This window comes from Amblyomma mixtum, chromosome 10, assembly GCF_055824585.1.
Source record: "Amblyomma mixtum isolate Tamu chromosome 10, ASM5582458v1, whole genome shotgun sequence".
Classification (NCBI taxonomy): Eukaryota; Metazoa; Arthropoda; class Arachnida; order Ixodida; family Ixodidae; genus Amblyomma; species Amblyomma mixtum.
The window spans coordinates 32,937,008-32,960,168 of NC_143021.1; the positions used below are offsets into that span (position 1 = coordinate 32,937,008).

The 23,161-nt window shown below is 45.0% G+C and overlaps 1 protein-coding gene across 2 annotated transcripts in view; it reads right to left on the minus strand.

Annotated features, from left to right (window-relative positions):
* The window catches only part of LOC149325558 (putative thiopurine S-methyltransferase), an 83,396-nt gene extending 67,086 nt beyond the window's left edge, over positions 1–16,310 (minus strand). For both annotated transcript variants that reach the window (XM_089565118.1, XM_089565117.1), the window contains exons 1-4: positions 16,185–16,310; positions 8,473–8,565; positions 4,936–5,065; positions 4,015–4,067 (exon numbers count right to left, since the gene is read on the minus strand). In XM_089565118.1, the coding sequence (XP_089421244.1) occupies positions 4,015–4,067; positions 4,936–5,065; positions 8,473–8,565; positions 16,185–16,276 (368 nt within the window). In that variant the 5' untranslated portion in view covers positions 16,277–16,310. The remainder of the gene's footprint in view (positions 1–4,014; positions 4,068–4,935; positions 5,066–8,472; positions 8,566–16,184) is intronic.
* Between the last annotated feature and the right edge of the window lie 6,851 nt (positions 16,311–23,161).

A 23,161-nucleotide genomic window follows, 5' to 3' on the forward strand; every position in this document is an offset into this window, starting at 1 on the left:
ATATTTTACGCCGATGACATCACTCTCTGGTGTTCGTCTGGCTCTCCCGGTCACGTACAGGACACCCTGCAACGTGGCCTAGATCTCATCGACTCCTTTCTCACCACTGCTGGCCTCTCTCCTGCTCCTGAAAAGTCCGAGCTCCTTCTCCTCAACCATTCCTCATACCAGCGCTCACACAACCAATTCGTCTCTCTCCACCTTTCTGGCTCTCCCATTCCTGTCGTCACGCAGTGCAAAGTTCTTGGCTTTCCTTTGCATGCAGCCAAGAACGTGCAAGCCCTCCACCGTGCTGTCACCACCTGCCACTCCGTAACTGACCTCCTGCGGCGCGTGGTCACTAGGCGCTCAGGTCTCCACGAGGCTCATGCGTGCCGAGTTGCCCACGCGCTGGCCCTCAACAAGGTCTTGTACTTTGCACCCTACGTTTCCTTCAATCAGACTCATCTTGAATAAACAGCGCGAACGAAGACGAGCACAAAAGACAAGAAAATGGACGACACAGCGCTGTGTCGTCCATTTTCTTGTCTTTTGTGGTCGTCTTCGTTCGCGCTGTTTATTCAAGATGCTTAACCAACTAGCCCGCCAAAACGTGTTCAATCAGACTCAACTTAACGCTCTTGAGACTGCCCTTGTGGGCCTCTACAAGGCAGCTCTCAACCTCCCTATCACTACCTCTACTGCAAAGATCTTTGCAACAGGCCTCTTTCATCCTCTCCGTTCTCTGCTCTCTCTCCATCATGACTCGCAGATTGTCCGGCTTTCCCTTACCCGTCAGGGTCACTGGTTACTGACTCAAACGGGTATCTCGCCGATTCCCTGCTCCCCGTTTACCTCGCCTATTCCCACCCCGGCTCCCAATCTTCGGATCCTCCCCTTTCCGTCCAACATGTCCCCCGTTCTGCACGCCGGCCGTCGTCAGGCGGCCGCACAGCACCATTCCCCTCTCTTTGATACCCAGGGTGTAGCTTACACGGATGCCTCCTTCGTGGCTCCTCGAGGTTCCTGCGGCTACGCCCTGTACCACCCCCACCTCCCCGCTCCTGAAACTCACACCAGCGGGCCGTTTCTCCGCCCTCCGGGTGCATTGTCCCTCGAGGTCCTCGCCATTGCGCATGCCCTCCAGTCATTTGCCCTCCTTCCCTCTCTTCAAGAGTACACAGTCTATTCAGACTAACAAGCCGCTATACACCACATACAGAAACGCACCCTAACCCCTTCTCTTCAACAGGAGGTCGAACGAGCGGTCTCCGCATTGCAGCCTTCCATCGTTTTCCTCCGCTGGGTCCCTGGGCATTCAGGGATTGACGGCAATGAGCTGGCTCATCAGCTCGCCCGTGACACACTTTTCCGGGCACCGTTGATCCCCTGGCCCAAGCCCTCGGAGGGCGGTGAGAGACTCACCCTTCGGCGCACCATAAAAGACGTCTACCTCGAGCTCCGCCTCGACAAACGCCTTTACCCTCCCCCTCATCCATCACTCACAGTGCCGGAGGCTCACCTTCTTCGGCACGTTCAAATGAATGCAGTCATCACCCCGTCTCGCCTCTTTCTCCATCGCTATCGATCGGACCCTTCCTGTCCCAACTGCCCCTGTAGATATGCGGACCTTGCCCATTGTCTCTTCTATTTCCCGGCTGCTCAGCAGTCGGGTTTCTACCCCCCACCTTCTTCATCCATCACCACCTGGCTCGACTGGCTTGGCGCTGAAGGGGAGGAAGAACAGCGACTTCTGGTCGCCCAGGCGGTCGACATGCTCGGCCTGTACATTTTGGCCGAATAAACGTCTTCTACTACTACTACTACTACTACTACTACTACTACTACTACTACTACTACTACTACTACTAACGATTAAAATGTTGAAAATTTTCTTTTTTAGTCAAATTAATTTTAGATATCGGGGCGTTTTGATACTGCTTTTCATGTCATGTTTATAACCAATTCCATGCATGATGTCGCGCTTTACGTGACCGTTGTGAGGTGTTTGATTTTCTCATGCGCGGTCATGTTCCTGTAACATTTTATTTATTTATTTATTTATTTATTTATTACCTCAAAGGCCCCGGTTGTGGAGCATTACATGAGGGATGGTCGGATTACATGCAGATTATATAAAGATTACAGAGCACATAAAGATCAGGATACATAAAGATTACAGGATACATAAAGATGACTGATTACATAAGGATGGCCTCAATTGTTTTCTTGAAGTCGATGCAGTTGACGATGAGTACGGCTTCCGGCGGCAGATCGTTCCAGTCCCGAGATGATGTGACAAAAAAAGAACGGAAATGAGATGTAGTTCTTGCAGCGGGTGGATATACGGTCTTGATGTGGTTGTTGCGGCTAGAAGCACGATGAGCTGTTGATATGATAGATGATCCTAAAGGTGAATGATAAAACTTGTGGAATAGGCATAGTCGAGATATTTTTCTTCTAGTTTCAAGGTTAGGCAAGGATGCTGTGGATTTTAAAGAGGACACGCTAGTATAGTAAGAGTAGTCACAATAAATAAAACGGATAGCGCGGTTTTGAACTTTTTCGAGGATTATAGAAAGGTTAGATTGATGAGGATCCCATACTGCTGACGCGAATTCTAGTTTAGGTCGGACGAATGTTTTATAAGCTAATAATTTGATAGAAGGGGTAGTAAAACGAAGATTTCGACGTAGGAAGCCAAGGGTGCGGTTAGCGTCGTTAGCGATAGTCGTGATATGCGAAGACCATGTTAGGGTATGAGTTAAGGTGACGCCAAGATACTTACAGGAAAGAACAGATGATACTTCAGAACCGAAAAGAACATATTTTGAGGGAATATGGGATTTCCTGCGAAGAAAAGAATTCATGCATGTTTTAGTAATATTAAGGGACATTAGCCAATGCTTGCACCAAGTTTCGATTTGGGTTAGATCAGTTTGGAGGGTGTCAGAGTGAGTTCTGCTGGTGATCTGGCGGTAGATTACACAATCGTCGGCAAATAATCGGATGTTCGAGTTGACGTTAGAGGGAAGATCGTTAATGTAGATTAGAAAGAGCAAGGGTCCAAGCACTGTGCCTTGTGGTACACCTGAAGTAACGGGGGAAAGAGGTGACGATGATTTGTTAGCGTAGACAAATTGCTCTCTGTTGGTCAAAAAATTTTGTAGCCATTTTAACACCAAGTGGCTAAGGTTAAGACGTGAAAGTTTTAGTAGTAATCTTTTGTGGGGTACCTTATCAAAAGCTTTTGCGAAGTCAAGGAAGAGCGTGTCAACGGGAATGTTTAAGTCAAGATGAGAGCTAAGATCATTAATAAAAAGGGCTAGTTGGGTGTCACAGGAAAGTCCTTTTAGGAAGCCGTGTTGGTTAGGATGAAAAAACTTGACCGAAACTAAAAATTTAACGATGTGAGAATAAATGACATGTTCCATTAGTTTTGAACAGATGCTCGTAAGAGAAATAGGGCGGTAGTTTTTACATTAAAACGATGAACCTTTCTTGGGGACTGGAACGATCTTACCGATTTTCCAGTCTTGCGGAAGCACGCCTGATGACAATGACTGTTGAAAAAGATGGCACAAAATGACACTAACCACGTTTTTAGTATTTTTTAGCACTTTAGAGTTCAAGCCGTCAATGCCAGATGACGATGACACTTTCAATGATTCAATTAGTTTCCTAATACCATTGCTATCGAACAAAATGTCTGGCATAACTGGATGATCGAAGACCGTGAAGTGCGGTAATTCACCGTCCGGTTCGTTAGTAAAAACTGAACAGAAAAAACCATTCAGAATATTTCATTCAGAATATTTCGCTCATGTGTAGCGATGTCGACACAGCCTTTTGTGCTACACGGAACCCTTAGGTTATCGAGTACAACGGTCGCTGCGGGAGGCCGCGCGCAGCCTTAATGACGCAGTGCTATACATCTGTTACCATGGGGTAGACATTCATACTTCTTGCTCTCACATTGGGGTTTCTTTACTGTTTAGTGTGACCTCAAAAAAAAAAAAAACACTGAACAATTACCTTTCGAAGTCGAAAATGTTGCAAACAAAAACTTGAAGGCGCTGATCTGGAGTCTGGGCAGCAAAGAAAAAGACAAGAAATTGATATGTTAAGTGAGCGTGTGCAAATCATGCCCCAATCAAATGTAAGCGGTCGTTATATATGAAACTTCAGAGCAATTATGGCGATACAAAGATCGAACATTGGCAGTAACCGTGCACGAATACCGAATTTCGCAATGCCACCATGAAATGCCAGGGCAGCAGCTGTACCTCTGACATCATAAGCTTTTATCAGCAGAAGGCCTTCTTTGGTAACTAACTTCGATATTTGATGCTTACTATTTGCAGTGGTAGATGTTCAAGGGTCGAATCGTTCAGGCATAAGCCTGTGTTCATATACGTGCGTAAGTGATAATGTTATACTGGCGCGTCTGAATCATAACGGCCGCATGCATACAGATGGAGCGTTCGATCATCCAACAAGTAAGGAACTGGTGTCAAGCGCCATGGATATAGACGACACCAAAACACCAGGAAAGTTCCTGCTCCTTCCTACCATGCTCAACGTCGGTGGCACTAATGAGTGGAGGCTGGGGTTAGAACAATAATTTCTTTATATCAAATCTCAAATAATTCTTCGCATAATAGTCTGCACTTTTTCTCGAATGCATGCAGACTTCAAAGAGGCGCCATTATCAATGAAACTTTTAGGCGTAACTTTTGTATATTGTGGTCTAAACACCAATTGTACCAAGCCAAGCTGGTTAAACTACGTGCTACACATCATTTCGCAGTCAGGTTTTTATATTTAGCAGATATTTGCAAATCGGGGCGTGAAAGCTCGGGTATCCAGTACACGATAGAAGATGACTGGATGCGGTGAGAGAGCGACAGTATGCACCAAGAGTGTAAAGCTCGAAAGGCAGCTTGTTCGCTATACCTGAATAATTTTGCAGTTGATTATGGGGCACGTGGCTTCTTCCATGGGCAGGTCGTTCTCTTCAAAGTAACTGCGCACGACTTCCTCTATAAACTCCACACCAATCACGCTGTGACCGGGGTCCAGAAACCTGCACGTGCAATGAACCACTAGCATGAGTTTTAAATGCTAACTTAACACTTTTCGCCAGTCATGAACCGTTTTGATCAATTCACTCGTGTATGCTGAACTTCAGTGTTCAATTTAATACCAGAGCGAATGCCAACCGTCCTATTATTCTGAAGATAATGTGCTGTGTGTTGCCCACCGAAAGATTACATTGTTTCCAAAACGAACAATGACTCCGATCACAATGCATGGTGCAAAAGTATAGTACATGTTTCTGGCTGCCTCATGGAATGGGAATTGTACTTATTTTTATGTACAGCCTCCCTGATTTTTAATAATATAGCGCGAGCGTCGACCGAACTGCTGGCCAGCGCCTTATAACGGCGATAAGCGTGCAACAAGGCGAGAGTTCGCGCACGCGCACGAAGGCAGAGTGTCGTCTGCTACGCTGTTCCGAGCACGAGGGCACACGCCCTGCCAGAATATCAGTTCGCTAGATCCCGCCAAGCCGTAGAGCGCATGCGCATGATTAATATGTGAGACTGCATGAGACATGATTTCTTTCCCTCTTTTTTTTTTGCCTACTACGGGAGGCCAGCCTGGCGATGCAAAGTTACGATAAGAAAAAATAAAAGGAATAAAAGTATCACATATGAATCATGCGCATGCGCTCTACGACGTGGCGGGATTTAGCGAACTGATATTGTGGCAGGGCGTGTGTCCTCGTGCTCGGAACAGCGTAGCAGACGACGCTCTGCCTTCGTGCGCGTGCGCGAACTCTCGCCTTGTTGCACGCTTATCGCCGTTATAAGGCGCTGACCAGCAGTTTGGTCGACGCTCGCGCTATATTATTAAAAATCAGGGAGGCTGTACCTCTCTAAATGAAATGCATGGGCTAATTATGTGGTTCAGCGCCTATTGTGATCGAGCACGCTAAAGCAGCGAATGTCATTTTTTTACAGTTTTCTTAGATTTACCAAAACAAGTGTGTTGTGCTAGATATGTACTTATTGAAGGCAAGTCCATTCAACGGAACCTGATTGCGGTGGGAGAAATTCTTGCGTCAGGTCATATTTCCCTGGAACTACTCGCGAAAGCGGATGGGAGTTTAGTTTAGCTGATGAGTTGGTTCTTTTTTTTTGCGTGGCACACACAGGGCAACAGTTAAAACCATCACTACAGATCTCTATTTACAGTGTTTTTAAGCGCTTTCAATCGAAGCAGGTCTTTTTTTACATAGCTCTTGTTCAGAGTTTCAAAATCTATTAGGCGCAGTTAACTGGCACATGTTTGTAGATTATGTCGCTTTCCTCTACTCCTGTAATTGCGAAATGAGAGGCCGGACTGCATGAAAATAAAAGAAAAGCACAAAATGAATTTCGTTCTATGGCGCTCTCAAAACCAAGAGGAACTTATTTTATGCGGTGTCCTGCGTTTATTCGCCAATGTGGAAAGAGCGCTCATTATGTTGCAAGCGAAAAAGGGATTTAAATTGGGTCGCCTTCTTTGTAAGAAACTTTTTCTAGATGAACTTGCCGTAGTATATTCTCCAAAAAAATTTATGCGAGGAAACAGCCGTATCTTGAACGCGTTTTTTCTTCTTACGTCAAAATTGTCCCAAACATTGTGCTCAAATTTCAATACATCGAATAAAACTATAATTCGAAGCCTTCCTTTTTCTGCAAACCTTTTAAGAAGCCGTATTTATTTTTTCTATGTGAAAACCCAGCACCTTAACTTATATAGAGAGCAGGTTATTCGAAAGGCCGGCTAGTCGGTTTGCCTCACCTTGTGAAAAAAAAAATTGCGGCGGGCACTTAAAACTATTTACGATCTCTGAATGCGAAAGCATTGTCTCATCGTGAGCGTTGTTATGAGGCTCAATAACAATTGCTTCCTTTTTAATGACACACCTACGCATTAGCATATGGTCTAAAGGAAACGCATGCACTAGGTTCACCTTTATTTTCCAAAAGAAGCGCGCTTTTGTGGCCTATGGGTTCTGTGCTTGTCTCGCAATCTGAATATCCTTGGCTCGATTCCCCGTATCATCGGAAGAAATTTTATTCTTCTTTATCTGTCGACAGTGATTACCTGATGTTCTTTTGTTGACGTCATGGCGACATCAATGGCGGTTTAGGACCACCAGTGCTGATCAATGCCGTCTGGTTTCTTTGCCGATGAGTCATACATTTTATTCGCGTTTAAAGTTTAGCGCTGAGGACCACTGGACATAAAAGATGTTCACTGGACGCACGCGGAGTTGGGAATCACGAGCGTTTTCTTCAATTTAGAAAATATAGAGGAAAAGAATATACTCGGTATGGGTGTTTTTCATAATTATTTGCGCTAAATATTCCGCCTTCAACGAAACGTTAATAATATGCAGCCAGCACGCATCGTATCAACTTCTGTCCCAAGGTGTCCTGCTGCTCTTATCATTTTTTCCTCGAAAGATTACTGCTAAGACAAGCTTTCTTCGAGAAACCATAACGTTGCATATTAATAAATAGCAGTGTGCTGAAAAAAATTATGAAATGTTGATAAATGCACGTGTTATAGCTATTTCGAGAAAGATAACTTATACGTCACGGACGCATTATTCATCACGAAGGCAGGCTAGTTTATCAGCACCAGACAGTAAAATTTTCTCACACATAGTTGTCTCTAAAGTAGAAGTAACAGTTATACTCCCATCAACTTTTCTTGCTAGTGAAGAGAAAGCGATAGGGCCGGAAGGACTGTGAATGCGTCACTCCGCTAGTAATTTTAGCGTTCGGCGGTCGCCTCGCGCGTTGTTTGCTGCGTGGGTTCTTTGTTCTGTTGGTGGTCTAGCTAGAAACATATATTAAAGGCGCTTCTAACCGGACTTGCCTGACAACTTTTTGCAGCCAAATAAACTCTTTTTTTGCTTTGACTTTGAATGTCCCTTAAACTGCCAGTTTCACCAGTCCAGTACTTGTGGAGAAAACCCTATACGCTATTGACTGGGGTCTATATTCACTTATGCTCAAAAACGCGGCGTGGTCCAACTCACAAACTTTCGCAGCGCTGGCGAGAAAAGTCGCGCATTACGTCAGCAGCAAAAAAAGAAGGTGGGATTTTTGAGGATGGTATATCCTGTCCATGAAGGGCGCGCACCATAACGGTATTGCGAACACTTAAATGAGCAAAAGGCTTTGGGAATTATGCCCTACATCTACTTATGTTTGCACTGAATTAAGGCTGATTGCCATAGTGGTTCGTCGTTACCCATATGCGCCATATACAGTTTGCGCGTAAGAGAACTAAGCCTGCCTTTGACATTTCTGATGAATGCAAATAAACCCCTTTCTTTTTGGCTGAAAGCGAAACGCGCCCGAAATTTTCACATAGCCATGACATGATTCCAGGCAGCCTCAAGATCCTCAGAATTCGCCCCAGACTCACCACTTCAATTCGTGTGCTTTCCCGCAAAGGGGAATGAACACACGTGCATTCTCCTTTCCAGCCAAGATTACGTCTTTGTTGTCGAGCAGGAACCTGCGCAAAATTCGAAGCACAAGAGATGCAAGCTCACAGTAAAATCCATAGAAACAATACATTCTTTAAATAGCTCTAACCTGTAACCTGACGGTTTCGTTTGTTCCTCGATGCACCGATTCAGAGAAACTAATTCCCCACATTCGCTTAATTTCCAAGCTCTTAGAAAACTCACTGTGGTGGTTTTCCAACGCAAGCCATGGACGGCTCTTGTTTGACAGCGAAGTGTAAAATTTCATTCAGTGTGTCACAATGGTTCTCACAAATACCCCAGGTGTCATTGAACCCAATGTACAGCCGTTTAAAACAAGACCACGCTATTTCCGTGAAACATGTATCAGGTGCCCCTGTAAAAGTTTTTCGTGCCGGCCAACACAATGTCTTTAACGTGTATCTTCATATACGTGTCCTCTTTGTCAATACTGCAATATTCTTGCCCACTTAGCTTTGCTTCCAACATACCCTTCATAATGAGCGTTTCATGGGAATCTAAAATGGCCTATGTTTTTCTACACATATTACGGCCTTCATATAACGACATCATATGAAAATAAACGGCATCCTATACAATTATCTTTATTCGTGCTTGCAATCGTGCTAAAATTTAAAAAAAAAACAGCAAAAGCGGGGCCGGTGGCTCCGCTTGAAATTTTTCTAAACAAGCAGAAGAGAAAAAATGATGTATGTCTGTGATCTAAATCAGGGCTACAAATAGTTTCGTCGCAGACATTTCGCATTGCCCAACTGCTCCTTTCCTAGGGCAGAGTGAGGCAAGATCCTATAAGCATTTCAAAATCATCCATACTATACGTTGTTGAGGTATGAAAACGCAAATACAGTCTAATTTTTCTTCACGCTCTTCGCATCAAGATCACCAAATAGAAAGGGTCCAGTTGAATAAGATTCAGAAGAAATAGTGTGCGGGGAAATTTAGACGCCCTTCTAAAACAACATGTTACTGATTTTTGGAATGAGCTCGCACAAAGTGATCGTTAACAACATTACAACAATATTTGTGGGTCTCTTCGAATGAAATGCATTGTACTATTTGCGACCGCGTGTACTGTTTTGTTGCACGGCCCTTTGTCCGCGCAGTTTTACCCCGGCCTCGGCTTGTAGCCTGCCAAAACTATATTTTTCAGTTTCTTGCATTCTTCGCAAATTTTTTTTTTCTTTTAGTGAAAGAGTTGTTGCTCTTGCGCTCAGCAGTGTGGATGGTCATGTTATACTTTTTCTATTAATTACCGATGCGCAAATAAGAACAATAACCAAATGTAATAACTAAACACTTGCGTCAATCCAGAACACCGGAGTGACTTTCTGCACAGTTTTAAAATATGCGGCCTACTGACTTTCGAGCAATTTCGGCTTCTTTGTGCACACCAAGGCTCACGTCGGTATTTTTCTCTGTTTAGATGAGGGCGTTCTACGGAACCTAAACGAGCAATGTATTAGTCTTTTGGCGGGTGTGTGCCACCCAAATACCTAGTGATTATAAGTACTGGCGTGAAATTGATGTAGGCTGACTGACAAAGTCTCGATGTTTGCCCCTTGGGGCCTTTTAGCGCACTCTCCCGTACTTATATAGTGATGTCCGGCTCAGACTTCGCATTTCGGTATCCTTTAAGCATTTGGCAAGGAACCTAGTTAACACCATCCCGATCATTCAATTCTGTTTTATGCATGAATAAGAAAAAGAAGAGCAAGGAGGCCCAACACATACAGAAAGACCCGGATCCCGAGACTGAAAGACGCCTTAATGTTCATAGTACACGAAATTATAATACATATAAAAGATTGTTCAATCGCAAAAACAACAGCAGAAAATATAAAAAAACGTAAATTTTTTGATACGCTGTAATAATTCGTAATTATTTTAAGTTATAAAGTGATGAATGCCGCCAAATAACTTCTGAAATTTCTTTTCTATTTACCCTAGTCACTTCTCTGTGCAACTGTTTTTTGTAGTTGCTTGATGCGAAACATAATGGACCTCACGTTCGAAGTTTTGAAAGGAAATTTTTCTAACAATTATAGAACACGAGTAATTAAATGCTTTTTAAATATTTATAAATTTACATCCCAGCAATCTGTCATCTTTCGGAAGCAGTGAGGAAGCTTTGAAAATGTAACCACTAAACCTTATTATTCTGACTCCGTGGCTCCGTATGCGTTGAAGTAGCGTCGCTAGTAATGCATTGTCGATCGTGATGGGTGCGCAGAGCCTAGATTAGAAGGAGGCGTTGACAAAAAACAGGATACTATACGCGGCCTGATATTAGTTGTTTACTACTGCTGCAGAAAATTCTTAAGGCTAACCTAGCATACCTCGGGAAACGTGTAATCGGCACAATGAATTATTTTAGTCGTAATAAATGTCACTGCGCTACTGAACACCACTTTTCATATAAACCAAACTATTTGTGCTGTGGTACTGTCGTTTGCTGTATTTGTCTGCTCTTACATTGCCGCGAACGTCCGTACTGTTTGCTCACTCTTCGAAGCTGCCGGCCCGCAGCTTTATCACTTCGCTTGTGATGTAAGACGCCACCAGCTTTATCTCGATTGATCGCATCCAGGTGGAGCATACTCTACATTGTTATAGACGGCTGTGGTGAATTTGCACCCCGTATCTTGAAAGTTCGCTATCAGCTTTAAACTGAGCACGGCCTAGGGAGGAGGGAATTCTGTTTTTACGAGCGCCGAGCACGCTTGTTGCTACGCCGCCGCGGAGACATTCATTTCTTTGTTGGCGCAAGTGAGCCCCTATAGAGAGTTCTGCTTGGAAGCCACTTTATCTGCCTTCCTGCTCGCCGCACTGCAGTCAACATTGCGAGACAATATGCTGTTAATATTTGTGTTGCGTACTGCTGCATACACTACTTTGGGAACTGTACCCACGGTGGGAACTGTGTCAGGATTTACCGTCTTTGTCACAGTTGTCGCTTTTATCTCTGAAAGAAAGAAAACCTATACCTCGAAAAGACGTAAGCCTTCACACAGTGATTCAAGGTGGCGGGTGCGGACTTCAGCAATCGCTCAGAAGTCTTATAAACTCCCATCAGCACTTGCCATTGGGAAGTTTGTACATCAATGACCTTCTGCACAGGATTTCGAATGTAGACACCCCATAACAAGGTGCACATATGAGCTAAGACAACAGACACCGAACCCAAGCAGCATAAAACTTTTTGTTTTAAATGTGGGGTGTTGATTACTTACAAATGAAGTGTTATTGTTTAATGGCTTTGAGGTAATCCATAAGAATGCAGAAAAAAATTGCAGCATGCGGCCGGTGGGATACGAACCCACAAGCTCCGAAAATAAGTGTAGCAAAGCGTAGCAACAAAAAATCCTTCTGGTTTTTTGAAACCGCCGAAAATTATATTTAAGCTTCATTGCAAAACATTTGCCATATTTCTGAACCTCCTGGGTAATGATATTAGAGACACTCCCCATGCACAAGACCATTTTCGGCCACTCGCATCACCAGCAATATAGCGGGTATCCCCATGAACCTACCCACGCTTCCAGGCCGTCCTAACCCAACATCTGATTGCATCAAGGTTACAATGACCAAAAAAAAACTGCAACGAAAATGGCTGCGTCAAGCGAGGCCACACAGAGGCCGACCACCGGCTCATATATTGGAGGGACCCGCCATATTCATACAGAAAACTACAGCACTGCTCCTAAAGAAAAAAATGCACTGCAACCACTTGTTAAAGCAGGCCGTGTGTTCAGAGTGCCCTACATGAACAGATGCAACATGTTACAAAAGCTGGCTTCATTTGCCTCTTGATAACGAGCGAATCAGTGCTTGAAGTCCCGAGACATGTTTGCAGCAAGAATATCCGTAGCGAAAACGCTAGAGGCCAGTTCCGGTCCTCTCATGCATGGATAACTGAGCGCACAACAATAAGAGATTTCGGGGCCAATGTGACTTGAATGTCGTCTTGTTGAGCACGATTTCAGCAATAAAAATGGGTTCTAGGATGACGCTCCTACCACGCAGCTTTGTTAAGAAGCATTTCACAATGTTCACTGATTGTCTTTCTGGTGGTAAGTGAGAGATCTCCCTCATATATGGGCTTGTCTGCATTGGTGGAATTAATCTATGTTTAAACGACAGCATGCCAGCGCTGTCTTTTAAGGCTTGTGCATTGAAGGCAGAAGCGGGACCATCCCAAGGCATCGGGTTGTAAGCCTAAATAACGACAAGGCGCTACAAAACTACGTTAAGATATACAGTGTGTCCCAGCTAACGTGGACCAAGATTTATAAAAAACTAAGCGTTCTTCATAACTGAAATCACATTTTAGTTTTTAGTGTTTATCTAATGTTATAACACTGTTTTTTTCGCTCATCGTATTTAAATAATTAGTCGACATAAATAAATTAAGTGTTTAAATATAGCTTGAAACGTTCTGCCATCAATGTAAAAGTTGTGGAGCTCCAGAAATATTGTCCAACCCAGGCACTTTCAACAAGATAGACTAGCGTGGCCATTTTTGTTCCGGAAAAACAAAAGCCCGCGGTGTTTAAAAAATGCCACGTCACAGCGCGCTCCGTGCGTCCGGATGCGCCGCGATTACAGCACTCTCATAAGTGCTTTGTGTTGTGCTTGATTTCTAGAGAGGGACCGAGCTTCGCGTTGCGCTTGATTTCTAGAGAAGGACCAGTGGGTACGGGCGGCAGTTGAAAGAAAGCATGGCTCCCGTTTCTGCTGGGATAATTGCACTCTCACGTTAGGAGAATGCATGCGGGGGAACGATGACAATCTCATTAGTGTGAATTTCTGACCAAGATCCCAACAAGCAAAGACGCATGTAACAAGCCTGATAACGTCGTCTGAATTACGCTGCAAAACGGGAGCCGCGCTTTCATTCAATTGCCGCCCGAACCCACCGGCGCTCATCTTGGAACCAAGTACAACGCAATGCCCTGTCTTGGGCAGCACGAAAGGCGCGAAGCCAGTGATGTTTTTACAAAGCACGGATGAGAGCGCTCTAATCGCGGCGCATCCGAGCGCACGAAATGCGCAGTCACGCGCTATTTTTTAAACTCCGCGTGATTTAGTTTTTTCGAATAAAAACGGCCACGCTAAGTCTATCTCGTTGGAAGAGCCTGGGTTCGACAATAATTGTGGAGCTCCATAACTTTCCTATTGAACGTTTCAAGCTATATTTAAGAAGTTCATTTATATATCTCGACTAATTGTTCAAATAGGAGGAGCTAAGAAAAGGTACTACAACATCCATGTGGTTTAAGTTCAGAAGAACGCTTAGTTTGTTTTGTAAATTATGGTTCAAGTTAGCTGTGACACCCTGAATAAGGAATTACTGAGGCCTGCGACACATGGAGGGCTGGAAACCTAGCACAGAAAGGCTCTCGTAGTGAGATTGCAATATTTTTGGGTCCGTTGTACTCCTTTAAGCATGCTTCGTTCTTACTAAGTATCGAGGTCTTAACCTCTGGGACGCCTTCTCTTTGAACGAAGCATTAGCTGACCGCTTTCAAGCATTTCAAGCGCTTAGCATGACTAGTAGTGATCTTATGACTGTTGTTTCGTACATTGAAGATGCGGTTACTTCACAGAGACAGGGCATTGTTCTTACAGCTGATATGTTGGAATGTGGAAGCATGATTATTGTCCTTGGGTTCATTATTTACGCATAACGTTGTACAAGAGTACAAGATATAAAGTTCTTCTCTGCAACTTTATGTGTTTACGCAGTGGTTGCGAACCCAACAGCAAATGTTCGGACACTTGACTAGCACATGTAACTTAACAATAATCAAACTCTGCCAGCGCATGTAACTGATTTGCAACGAGAAATCTTATGACACCTCCCGGAACGGTGGGGAGAAGCTGTTGCGTAATAAATTTTTTTACAAACTTCGGGAAAACTGGCTCCACAAGAAAGCCACCCTGCGGGAAAAATATGCAGACTAATTGCATGTACAGGATTGTTTAAAGTGGTGGTGCTCTGCTCACAGAGTGCGTCATACGGGCGCTGATGACGTGACCCCGTTTCCTTGATATCAGTGGAATTTTCTGTACTACCTGTGAGTACGCACACGCACAGACACATGCCACTGGCTTTTCTCCTAATGCAACTAGAAATGCTTTCGTAAAAAAAGAATGCAAGTTCTCTTGGACGAACTGAGGTTTACACCTGTGGCACTGAGTTCTTAATCACAGCAGATTGAACTGCTTAAGGTGATCTACACACTTACGGGCCGGCTTTAGGATATGACGCTCTAGCGTTAATCGATTAATGCCCATATAGGCGCAATAGGTCATTCTCAGCTTCACATTCAATGTCCTTGGAAATCCTACTACCACTACTTCTTGAGTGATGCAGCGTTTAAGAGATGCGCCACTGTACTGAAATAGCATGTGCTGCCACCGGTCGGTTCAAGAATAAAACAATTTTGTATCCTCTACTTATTTGAAACACCTTCAGCACATTGTTTTATTCACTAGGAAAACTGTCTACTTCCGCCGTTCTTATCTTCGGTGATGCTAAAGTTCCAGGCTCTCATTAATGACAGCTCAGTTATAAACAATAAATTTTAGATATCATGCTAATCCTACACACAAAGCACTGCCATGGACAAGATGTCATTCCGTTCTTCCTTCTTGCCCGGAATAGGTTTTCAAGCTTGCGGTGGCATCCCAGTTGTTTTAATAAATAGAAAGCACTCAGCGTATACAGTATTGTGGACGCAGGACTATGTACTTGAGTTAGACAACCCAAATAGCTTTAATGAATGGTGGTCTTCAACTCCGGTTGACTGAAATGTAAGGTAGATTATTCGACTAGCGATTGCCGCAATAAATACGCTGGAAACAACGGTTTCTAAGTTTTATGTTAACTTCTGGACATCACCTTTATGAATTATATACCACCGAACATTTTAATGTTTATATCAAATTCTGCACAAAATTCCTATATCTTGACTTTTCTTCGACTAGGCGCCCACAGCCCTTCAACAGATTTGCAGTTGCCAGACCCTCACTAGCCAAACCCTCACTAACCAGACTGAAAAAAAAGTGTTCGTCAGGTGCTTTATCCTGTGATGTTCTTTGTCACATTGTCAACGCATATCAACGGAGCCGTTTGAATCATATAATACTCAAGCGCCGTTTAAATATGCTATATCGAAGGTCCTTGCAAACGAAAGCCCTTAAAGTTCGGTGGTAGAGTTCATTGGTTATTGACTCAGTCGGTATTGATATTACCCGTCACAGAGGATTAAAACGTGTGGCAGATAAACTCGGTGCTCTGCATGATCCCTTATATAATAGAGATATCACCATTATCATCAATATACCTATGCCCAATTCTGGACAAAGAACTCTCCAGCCCTCCGATATCTCTCCAATTAACCCAGTCTTGTGCAAGCTGCGGAACCTCATCGCCGCAGGCTTTCTTATCCCATCCGGTTACCCAACGTTTTGAAGCCGCCGATTCTCCGCAGCACAACGTGGCATTCGTATTATTTAGGTGGTCCAAGATACTACTTGAAACAAAAGATCCATCTGTTACCTGCCACCATTACTAGAAGCTTAGTATGAAAGTACATCCTGAAAGCGGTCTAGTATGGCTTACTTGGTCACATTCTTCTGCTGCCAACGCGGCTGGCCATCCTTCCACAGATTGATCCAGAATTCTTTGCAGCTTCTATCGACCAAGTCACTCATGATGCTTCCCTTGAGTGGCTCCGTGTTGCTAGGCCGGGATCAAAATAACCCCTTGTTTGCGTCGTGGCATTTATGGAGTGAGTATTGCTGTAGGTCGCAGCTGCGCTCGGTTCACTACGCCAATTATGGTTTGCCTTGGAGCACAGTACGAGCAAGGCTTTACCTGCTCGGCATACAGCTCGGAAACTTCCTCTACGTGCGAACTGACCTCGACCCTATTTATCCGGCGCAAACATTACCTGAGCCAAGAGTTTATTTGCTCATTTTGTTCGTGTTTGCTCATTTTGTTTTGCTGCACAGCACCATTTTTTATTTGCCACACGTAGCGGTTCTGCGCGCTCGAGCAACGCTCCTGTTTTCTTTCGCATGGATTGTATTGGGCCATGTGATGTTTCTGAATTTAATCGTAAAAATAATCAGCACAGTGTACAGAATGGTAGCACCCGTGATGACTTTTACCAATGCCATATAGGAGAATCGCTTTCGAGTCCATCAATCTTATTTTCCTGATATAGCTCTACGAAAAACTTCATGTGCATTTAAGGTGATTGTTTCGGGAAGTAGGGGATGTCTATTTGTAGGAATTAGCATGACTTTGAGTCTTGTAAAAACTCACCCTCAATAGTGTTTTACAAAGAGGAAAAGTTTCGGCACTTACTCCACCATAACGTCCAGAGTGCTCTGATATCGTCAGTTTCCGCCGCGGCATATATCGTTATGCCGCCATTATTGCCGGCTTATTGCTTAAACGCGTCCTTTATTGAAAGCTTTCAATGTGCATATCGCTCAAAGCATTTGTGCGGGTGTTTCGCCCCATCATTTTCACGGCGGCCGAGATAGGTACTGAATTGATTGTCGCCAACTGATGTAGAGTGTGTATGTCAGGTTTTCTGCCACAAATTCTTCAAACGCTGTGTACTGATCTCAGCTTAGCTCCCTGTACGAAGAAGTGAAACGCTTTGAAAAACACTTATTTACATTTCCTGTGGCTTTTATTGTTGTCACAAAAGCTGCACAAATATCGTCAAAAAGCTGACGAAAATTAAGTTTGTTTGGTGCCATAGAAATCGTAGTAGGCCGAGTGTGGTCAGCGCTAGACCAGAAAAGTACGGCGTGTGAGTTGAACAGGCTCTCTTTTCAGGTGTAAGGTTTGGCGTATGTTTTCTTAAATTCACGTTCACGTCTCGTGCTTTTTTTAGTCCGAACGACGGCCTATGGCAAAAATTTCATCCAGCAGAGATGGTCAAGAAAAGTGTAGCAGAAGAATGCAGCACACCTCCAACCTTACGCCGCACACAACGTTTTAATGTTAGAGCATTACTTGACTATGTCGGCGATTTCGTGTCCGCAAAACGTGTAGGCAGAGATTTCTCCATTCGCTTGAGTGTTAAGCAGGAAAACATAATTCTGTATGATAGAGATGATGTGAGGATAATGCATGTCAAACTTTGGTTGATGTAGAATAATTAGTTAATTAACTAGAGCCAAAAATGCCACTTAGCCATCAAAAAAGTATCAGAGGTCGATATAGTGCGACGACGTGAACACAGCACTAGACGTCAAAATTACGGTAAAAAAACGCCACCATTTGACAGACGATGATAAAATGTACACCAATTTTGATTTATATGCTGTAATTAGTAAAATAATTAGAGGCCAAAAGGTAATTTAGACGACAAAATTGCCCCGTACATGATTATAGAGCTAGGCAGTGAAATCAACGGTAGACGTCAAAATTGGAAGAGGTAGAAAGAAAGGCAAACAGTCTAAGGAGAGAAAAAGAGGCAATAAGAGAGGCAAGCAGTCTAGAGGGAAGCAAAGATAGGCGACGAGTGTGAAGGAGGTATCAATGCTTTCGCAGTATCTCAATGCGGGTCGCCGCATTGATCTCTAAGATTTTTTGATAGTAACACACATTCGCGGTGTCTTCAGGACTGTCGTATTGAACGCTTTTCCATGCATTTCATACACATGCTTGGCCTCGTACTGTTTACGATTGCGCACCAAACTATTGTTCTTACATTATGCGCCAACGTTTTAAATAAGCGGAAAGCCCCAGAACAGCACGCTTTGATGTGCTTACGCTGCCTTCTCTGCTTTTCCTACCGGGTCGTGCGCAGGGAGAGACTTCTCTCAGGCACGGTCTTCAATTGGACAACGCAAGCGGGAAAGGAAAAAAGGCGCAGTTGGTTGATATCTCTTCTCATCCCTTTACTGCCACCTTCGTCCCCTTCCTCACGATGTGTCCACCGAGATGTGCTGCAGTTAATGCGCTATTTCTTTTCCTCAAAAATGAATTTAACCATTTTCTCATCTATTGGGTGCTGAAAGACCTGCTAGAGCAGTCGCGTAGCATGCGTCCACGAATGTTCCGGAGCATCGGGGCACATCTTCAGGTGAAACCACCTGGGCTGAGGAAACGCGTGATCTCCCGATTTCGTAAAAGAGTGCGTTCAAACACCTTCCCAGTGGCTGTTCCCATCTGTCCTCGGCATTTGATACTGGGAAATATTGGTTGCTGTCGACGCATCGCCACTGGGATCAAAGCCAATTAGAGCACTGCACGGTTCCTTGCTTTGGTGCATTTTATGTTTTAGATTCAAAGTCGCACATTGCTCGAAACTTGAGTCAAATTTCTGAAACAAGGAGCCGTGAAAAGAAGTTATGGCGCGTCAAAAGTCGGATCGTTCAGGCTTTCGTCGTCCGTCGGCTCGTGCACGCTGCCCCTGACCTGGATCTCGAGAGAGTAGAGAGCCAAAAGCTGGACTGCCTGATGAGGTAGTCGTTCAAGGTTGTTCTCGTCCTTCCAAGAAACATGCCGACCGCGAAACTTCTGTCTCTTGGGATCCATAACATCCTCGAAAAGATGACTGAGGCACAACTTACATCGCAAGAGCAGCAGCTCAGGCAGACAAATACGTGGGTCTACAGTATGAGAAGCTTAGGCATAGAGGGCGACGAACGTTCAGGCTAGGCAATTTTACCGACAGAGATGCGCGAACTCATTCGCGGTCAAACATATCGCCAAGAACATGCGAGCAGACTGCCATGAACAGCGGAGGAGGCAAAGGCGAAGACATTAAGCAAAAAGTATCTAGGGAACGACAGTGCCGTATGTATGTTATAATAGTGCGTATATGTTATGTATTATAATATTACAGGCAAAGACGTTTTCGCTGTGAGTGTGGTAAGCAAGCGTCTCCCGGAGGGTAGCGGCTACGGTGGTCACGGACGAAATGGAAGATGTCGAAGAGGCTGCAGTAGCACTAGGGATCGTTCAGGAAGGCACCAGCAAAATTGTCAGTAATTACAAAACGGCCATTTGCAACTGCACGAGCGGACGTATTCCCGCCACTGCCTAAATCCTCCTAAAGGAAGGAAATGGATCTGGTCCACAAGGGTGTTCCAGAGAACGACGCTCCTCAGCAGTATGCTCGAGGATTTATTAGCCGAACTGGTGAGGGGGTCTCGGACTCTGACGTGCCAAGGGGTGAGACGCTAATTACATATGAGTCCATAAGAAATTATTACAGCGAGCTTAGAGTCAGCCTGCCTCCTCCGCCCGTTTCGCTCAGCCACGAACAGGCTACCACGTGGAGGCGGCTGCAAACACGATCGTTACCAAAACCATGGACTTATCTCAATATCTTTTCCGATTTGGTAAACCCGTATTGTCGGCTGTGCGACGAGCCGGTAACCTTAGGCTACACAATCTGGGACTACACGGAGGATCTGCCTGCGGCAGATCTAGGCGCAAATTTCCACGCTTTAAAAATGGGAAGCTGTTCGCGCCAGTCGGGATCCGGACGTTCAGTCCAGGGCCACGGCAAGAGTGCAGGAGGTCCCCCAGAAACTTAAACTGCTGGCCACCTGGAGCGACTGAAGAACCCAAGAAGATCACCAACCTCTTATTGACAATAAATATTTCTCTCTTTCCCTCTCTCTCTCGCGTGCGCGTGCGTCTGGAGTCAAGGACGCACAATGGACGCGCCGGCGAAGAATGGTTATCTACTATACATGGTTTGTTAGATTTAATTTGCCACACAAACGCGGTTAATGAATGTACGTAACCTTTTAACATTTGTGCGTGCAAATTCCTTGTTGCTTGATACTGGTAAGAGGTAAGATACAAGGACAAACAAGACAACGACTTAACGTGCGAAAACTATAAATTAAAAGATGATTTGAAAAAAAAAATGGCCATACTAAGGAATTTGACAGCCGTCACTGAGCATGCGTACATGTCCCTTTCTCATTAACAAGTGCGTGATCTGTTTGCTAGCAAATGCCAGCTCCCTCGATCATAGTGCTATTTTAGTTGCCCTGAGACAACCTTCGTGTGTGTTGGAGATAAATAAAACCTCTATGATTGCCTGCCGAGCCTCTCTTTGTACGTGGCCAGTACGCGAGTTTTTTTCAAGGTTTCCTTTTTTGGCATGGTTCGCACCTTTACCAGTGGTCTGAAAGCGAGCCAGGCACGCTGAGGTATCGCAGATTTCTTAAATGGTCCTGCAATCTAACAATCAGGCAGGGGCCGGTTTGACCTGCCTAACTGGCACCGCAAGACAAAGGAATAGGATAGATAACTTTCGTGCGGCAGCGAACAAATGGACCTTTGTACTGGCAGCCACAACAACGACGACTGCCTTGCGTGTCAGGTCGAATAACCTTCCCGCATATCAACATCAATTTTTGCTGGAGCGGAGAAGGCAATATAAACGTTACGGCTGTCACATCCCTTTTGCAATGACTTTCGCTTCGCAACCAGGGCGCGCAAGGGGGCGTCCTTATATCATTCTGTTCGTTCATGCTCAGCAAGGAAGGCGTCCTTGCAATATCGTAGTTTCGACATTTCTCTATCTTGATCGAAGCGGCAGCTGTTTACGAAAAGGTTATGACTTCCATTCGTCTTAAGTTCTTCGGACAGGGACGATTGCTCCGGTAGCCGTGACGATCGACTTGAATTTCTGTAACTTGAATTTCTGCACCTCCCGAGGACATTCACTGCTTTCAGAGCCTCCTTGTAGGCACCGGGAATTGTTCTGAACGATTCCGTGCCACCAGGCAGTGTAGCCGACACAGACATCTGCTAGGCGACCAGAGGTCTACTTTGCCACTGCAGCGTGGATTAGCCCAAGGCCCTTCGCGCAAAGCAGTTGTTTCCACCTCACTTGTGTAGCATTAAATGCTCAGTTTTCCTACAGCAGCGCATAAAAGCTAAATAGCAGACCGTTTTTATTCGGAGTTTTCTCGATGTGTTTAAAATTTTTGTTACGTGCAAATCTCACCAATTTTGTCGCTGACTGATTTTTTTCTTCCAAGGAGCATATACACTGCTTCATTGCAGCAGAGAAAAGGAAATTTTATAGGGGACGCCATAAGGCGCTTCCATAAAAAAAGTTTTAAATTAATGCATGCGAAACAATTTTATGCCCGCCATTCTAAACAATCTTTTTCATGGTAAAGAATGGGGTAAGCAAAAAAAATTCCCGTTCTAAAGCGATGGCTGCCGAAGAGGCGATAATTTCTCCCTGAATTGCCCCCGATTGTTAACTCCGCAACCTCCTTTCGCGCACACTGCACGTGAGGTTGCGCCATATGTCTATTAAGCCATGGCGCCTCCTTTTTTGCTAACTGTCGAGGCATGTGATACCAGTCCTTATAAAAATTTTACAGCCGCGCTCCTGATATTGCCGCGAGTCTTTGTAGCGTTTGTTTGTTGTGTTTATTTCTTCATGCTTCAAGGCTGCCGGCACGCCGCTTTATCGCTTCGTTAGTGACGCAAGACGCGCCTAGATTTATCTCGATTGATCGCATCAAGCCGGAGCCGATTCTAGTTCGTGCCAGAATGTTCTAGTACCTTTAGAAGCTTTATCTCGAATGTTCGCTATCAGCTTTAAAAAGAGCACGGCCGACAGAGGCGGGCGTTCTGTTCGATGACCACCGAGCACGCCACTTGCTACGCCGCCGCCGAGTGATTCAGTTCTTTGCGGGCGCAATTCAGCCCAAATAAAGAGTTCCGTTTCGAAGACATTCTCGCTGTTTTTCTGTTCGCCGGACTGTAGCCACCACTACGTGACATCTGGTGGAGGTGCTGATATGCTATCCAGCTATGCCCATCACGATGGAACCTGGTGCGCAGCCAACGCCTGTCGTGCTTCGCCAGCCCCAGGAGCCACCGACTTTTCGTGGAGAACCACACGAAGATGTAGAAGACTGGCTGGACATGTACGACCCTGTGGCAGCACTCAACGCCTGGGACGACAGTTCTAAGTTCCGAAATGTTTACTTTGCATTGGACGGCCCTGCCAGAACGTGGTTTGAAAACCACGAATCATCTCTCACGACCTGGGCGACCTTCAAGAAGCAGCTCCTGGGTACGTTTACTAGCGTCGTACGCGAAGAAAAAACTCAGATGCTTCTAGAATCACGCATCCAACACCCGAATGAGACTGTGACCGCGTGCGTGAAGACATGAAGCGCCTTTTTCAACGTGTCGATCCTAACCTGACGGAGGAGAAGAAGGTGCCGCTTTTGATGCGTGGCGCTAAAGAGGCGCTTTTCGTTGGTCTGACCAGCAATCCACCGAAGACGGTCGCGGAATTTATAAGTGAAGCAGCCACCATTGAGAAAAAATGGAAGCACGAGCCCGTCATTTTCCTCGACTGCCTTAGTGACCTCGACTGCCCTCTCGGATGGCACAGCATTCGGAGGCAACCTGCAGGTGCAGTCCGCGAAATTGTACGGGAAGAGCTGCGTCGCCTCCTACCATCTTACAACCAGCCTCAAGTCGCGACCCTTGAGGAAATCGTACGCGAAGTGCAGCATGCGCTTGGCACCCCGTCATGTCCGCCTCCTGCTGAAGCTCCAGCCTTAACCTACGCC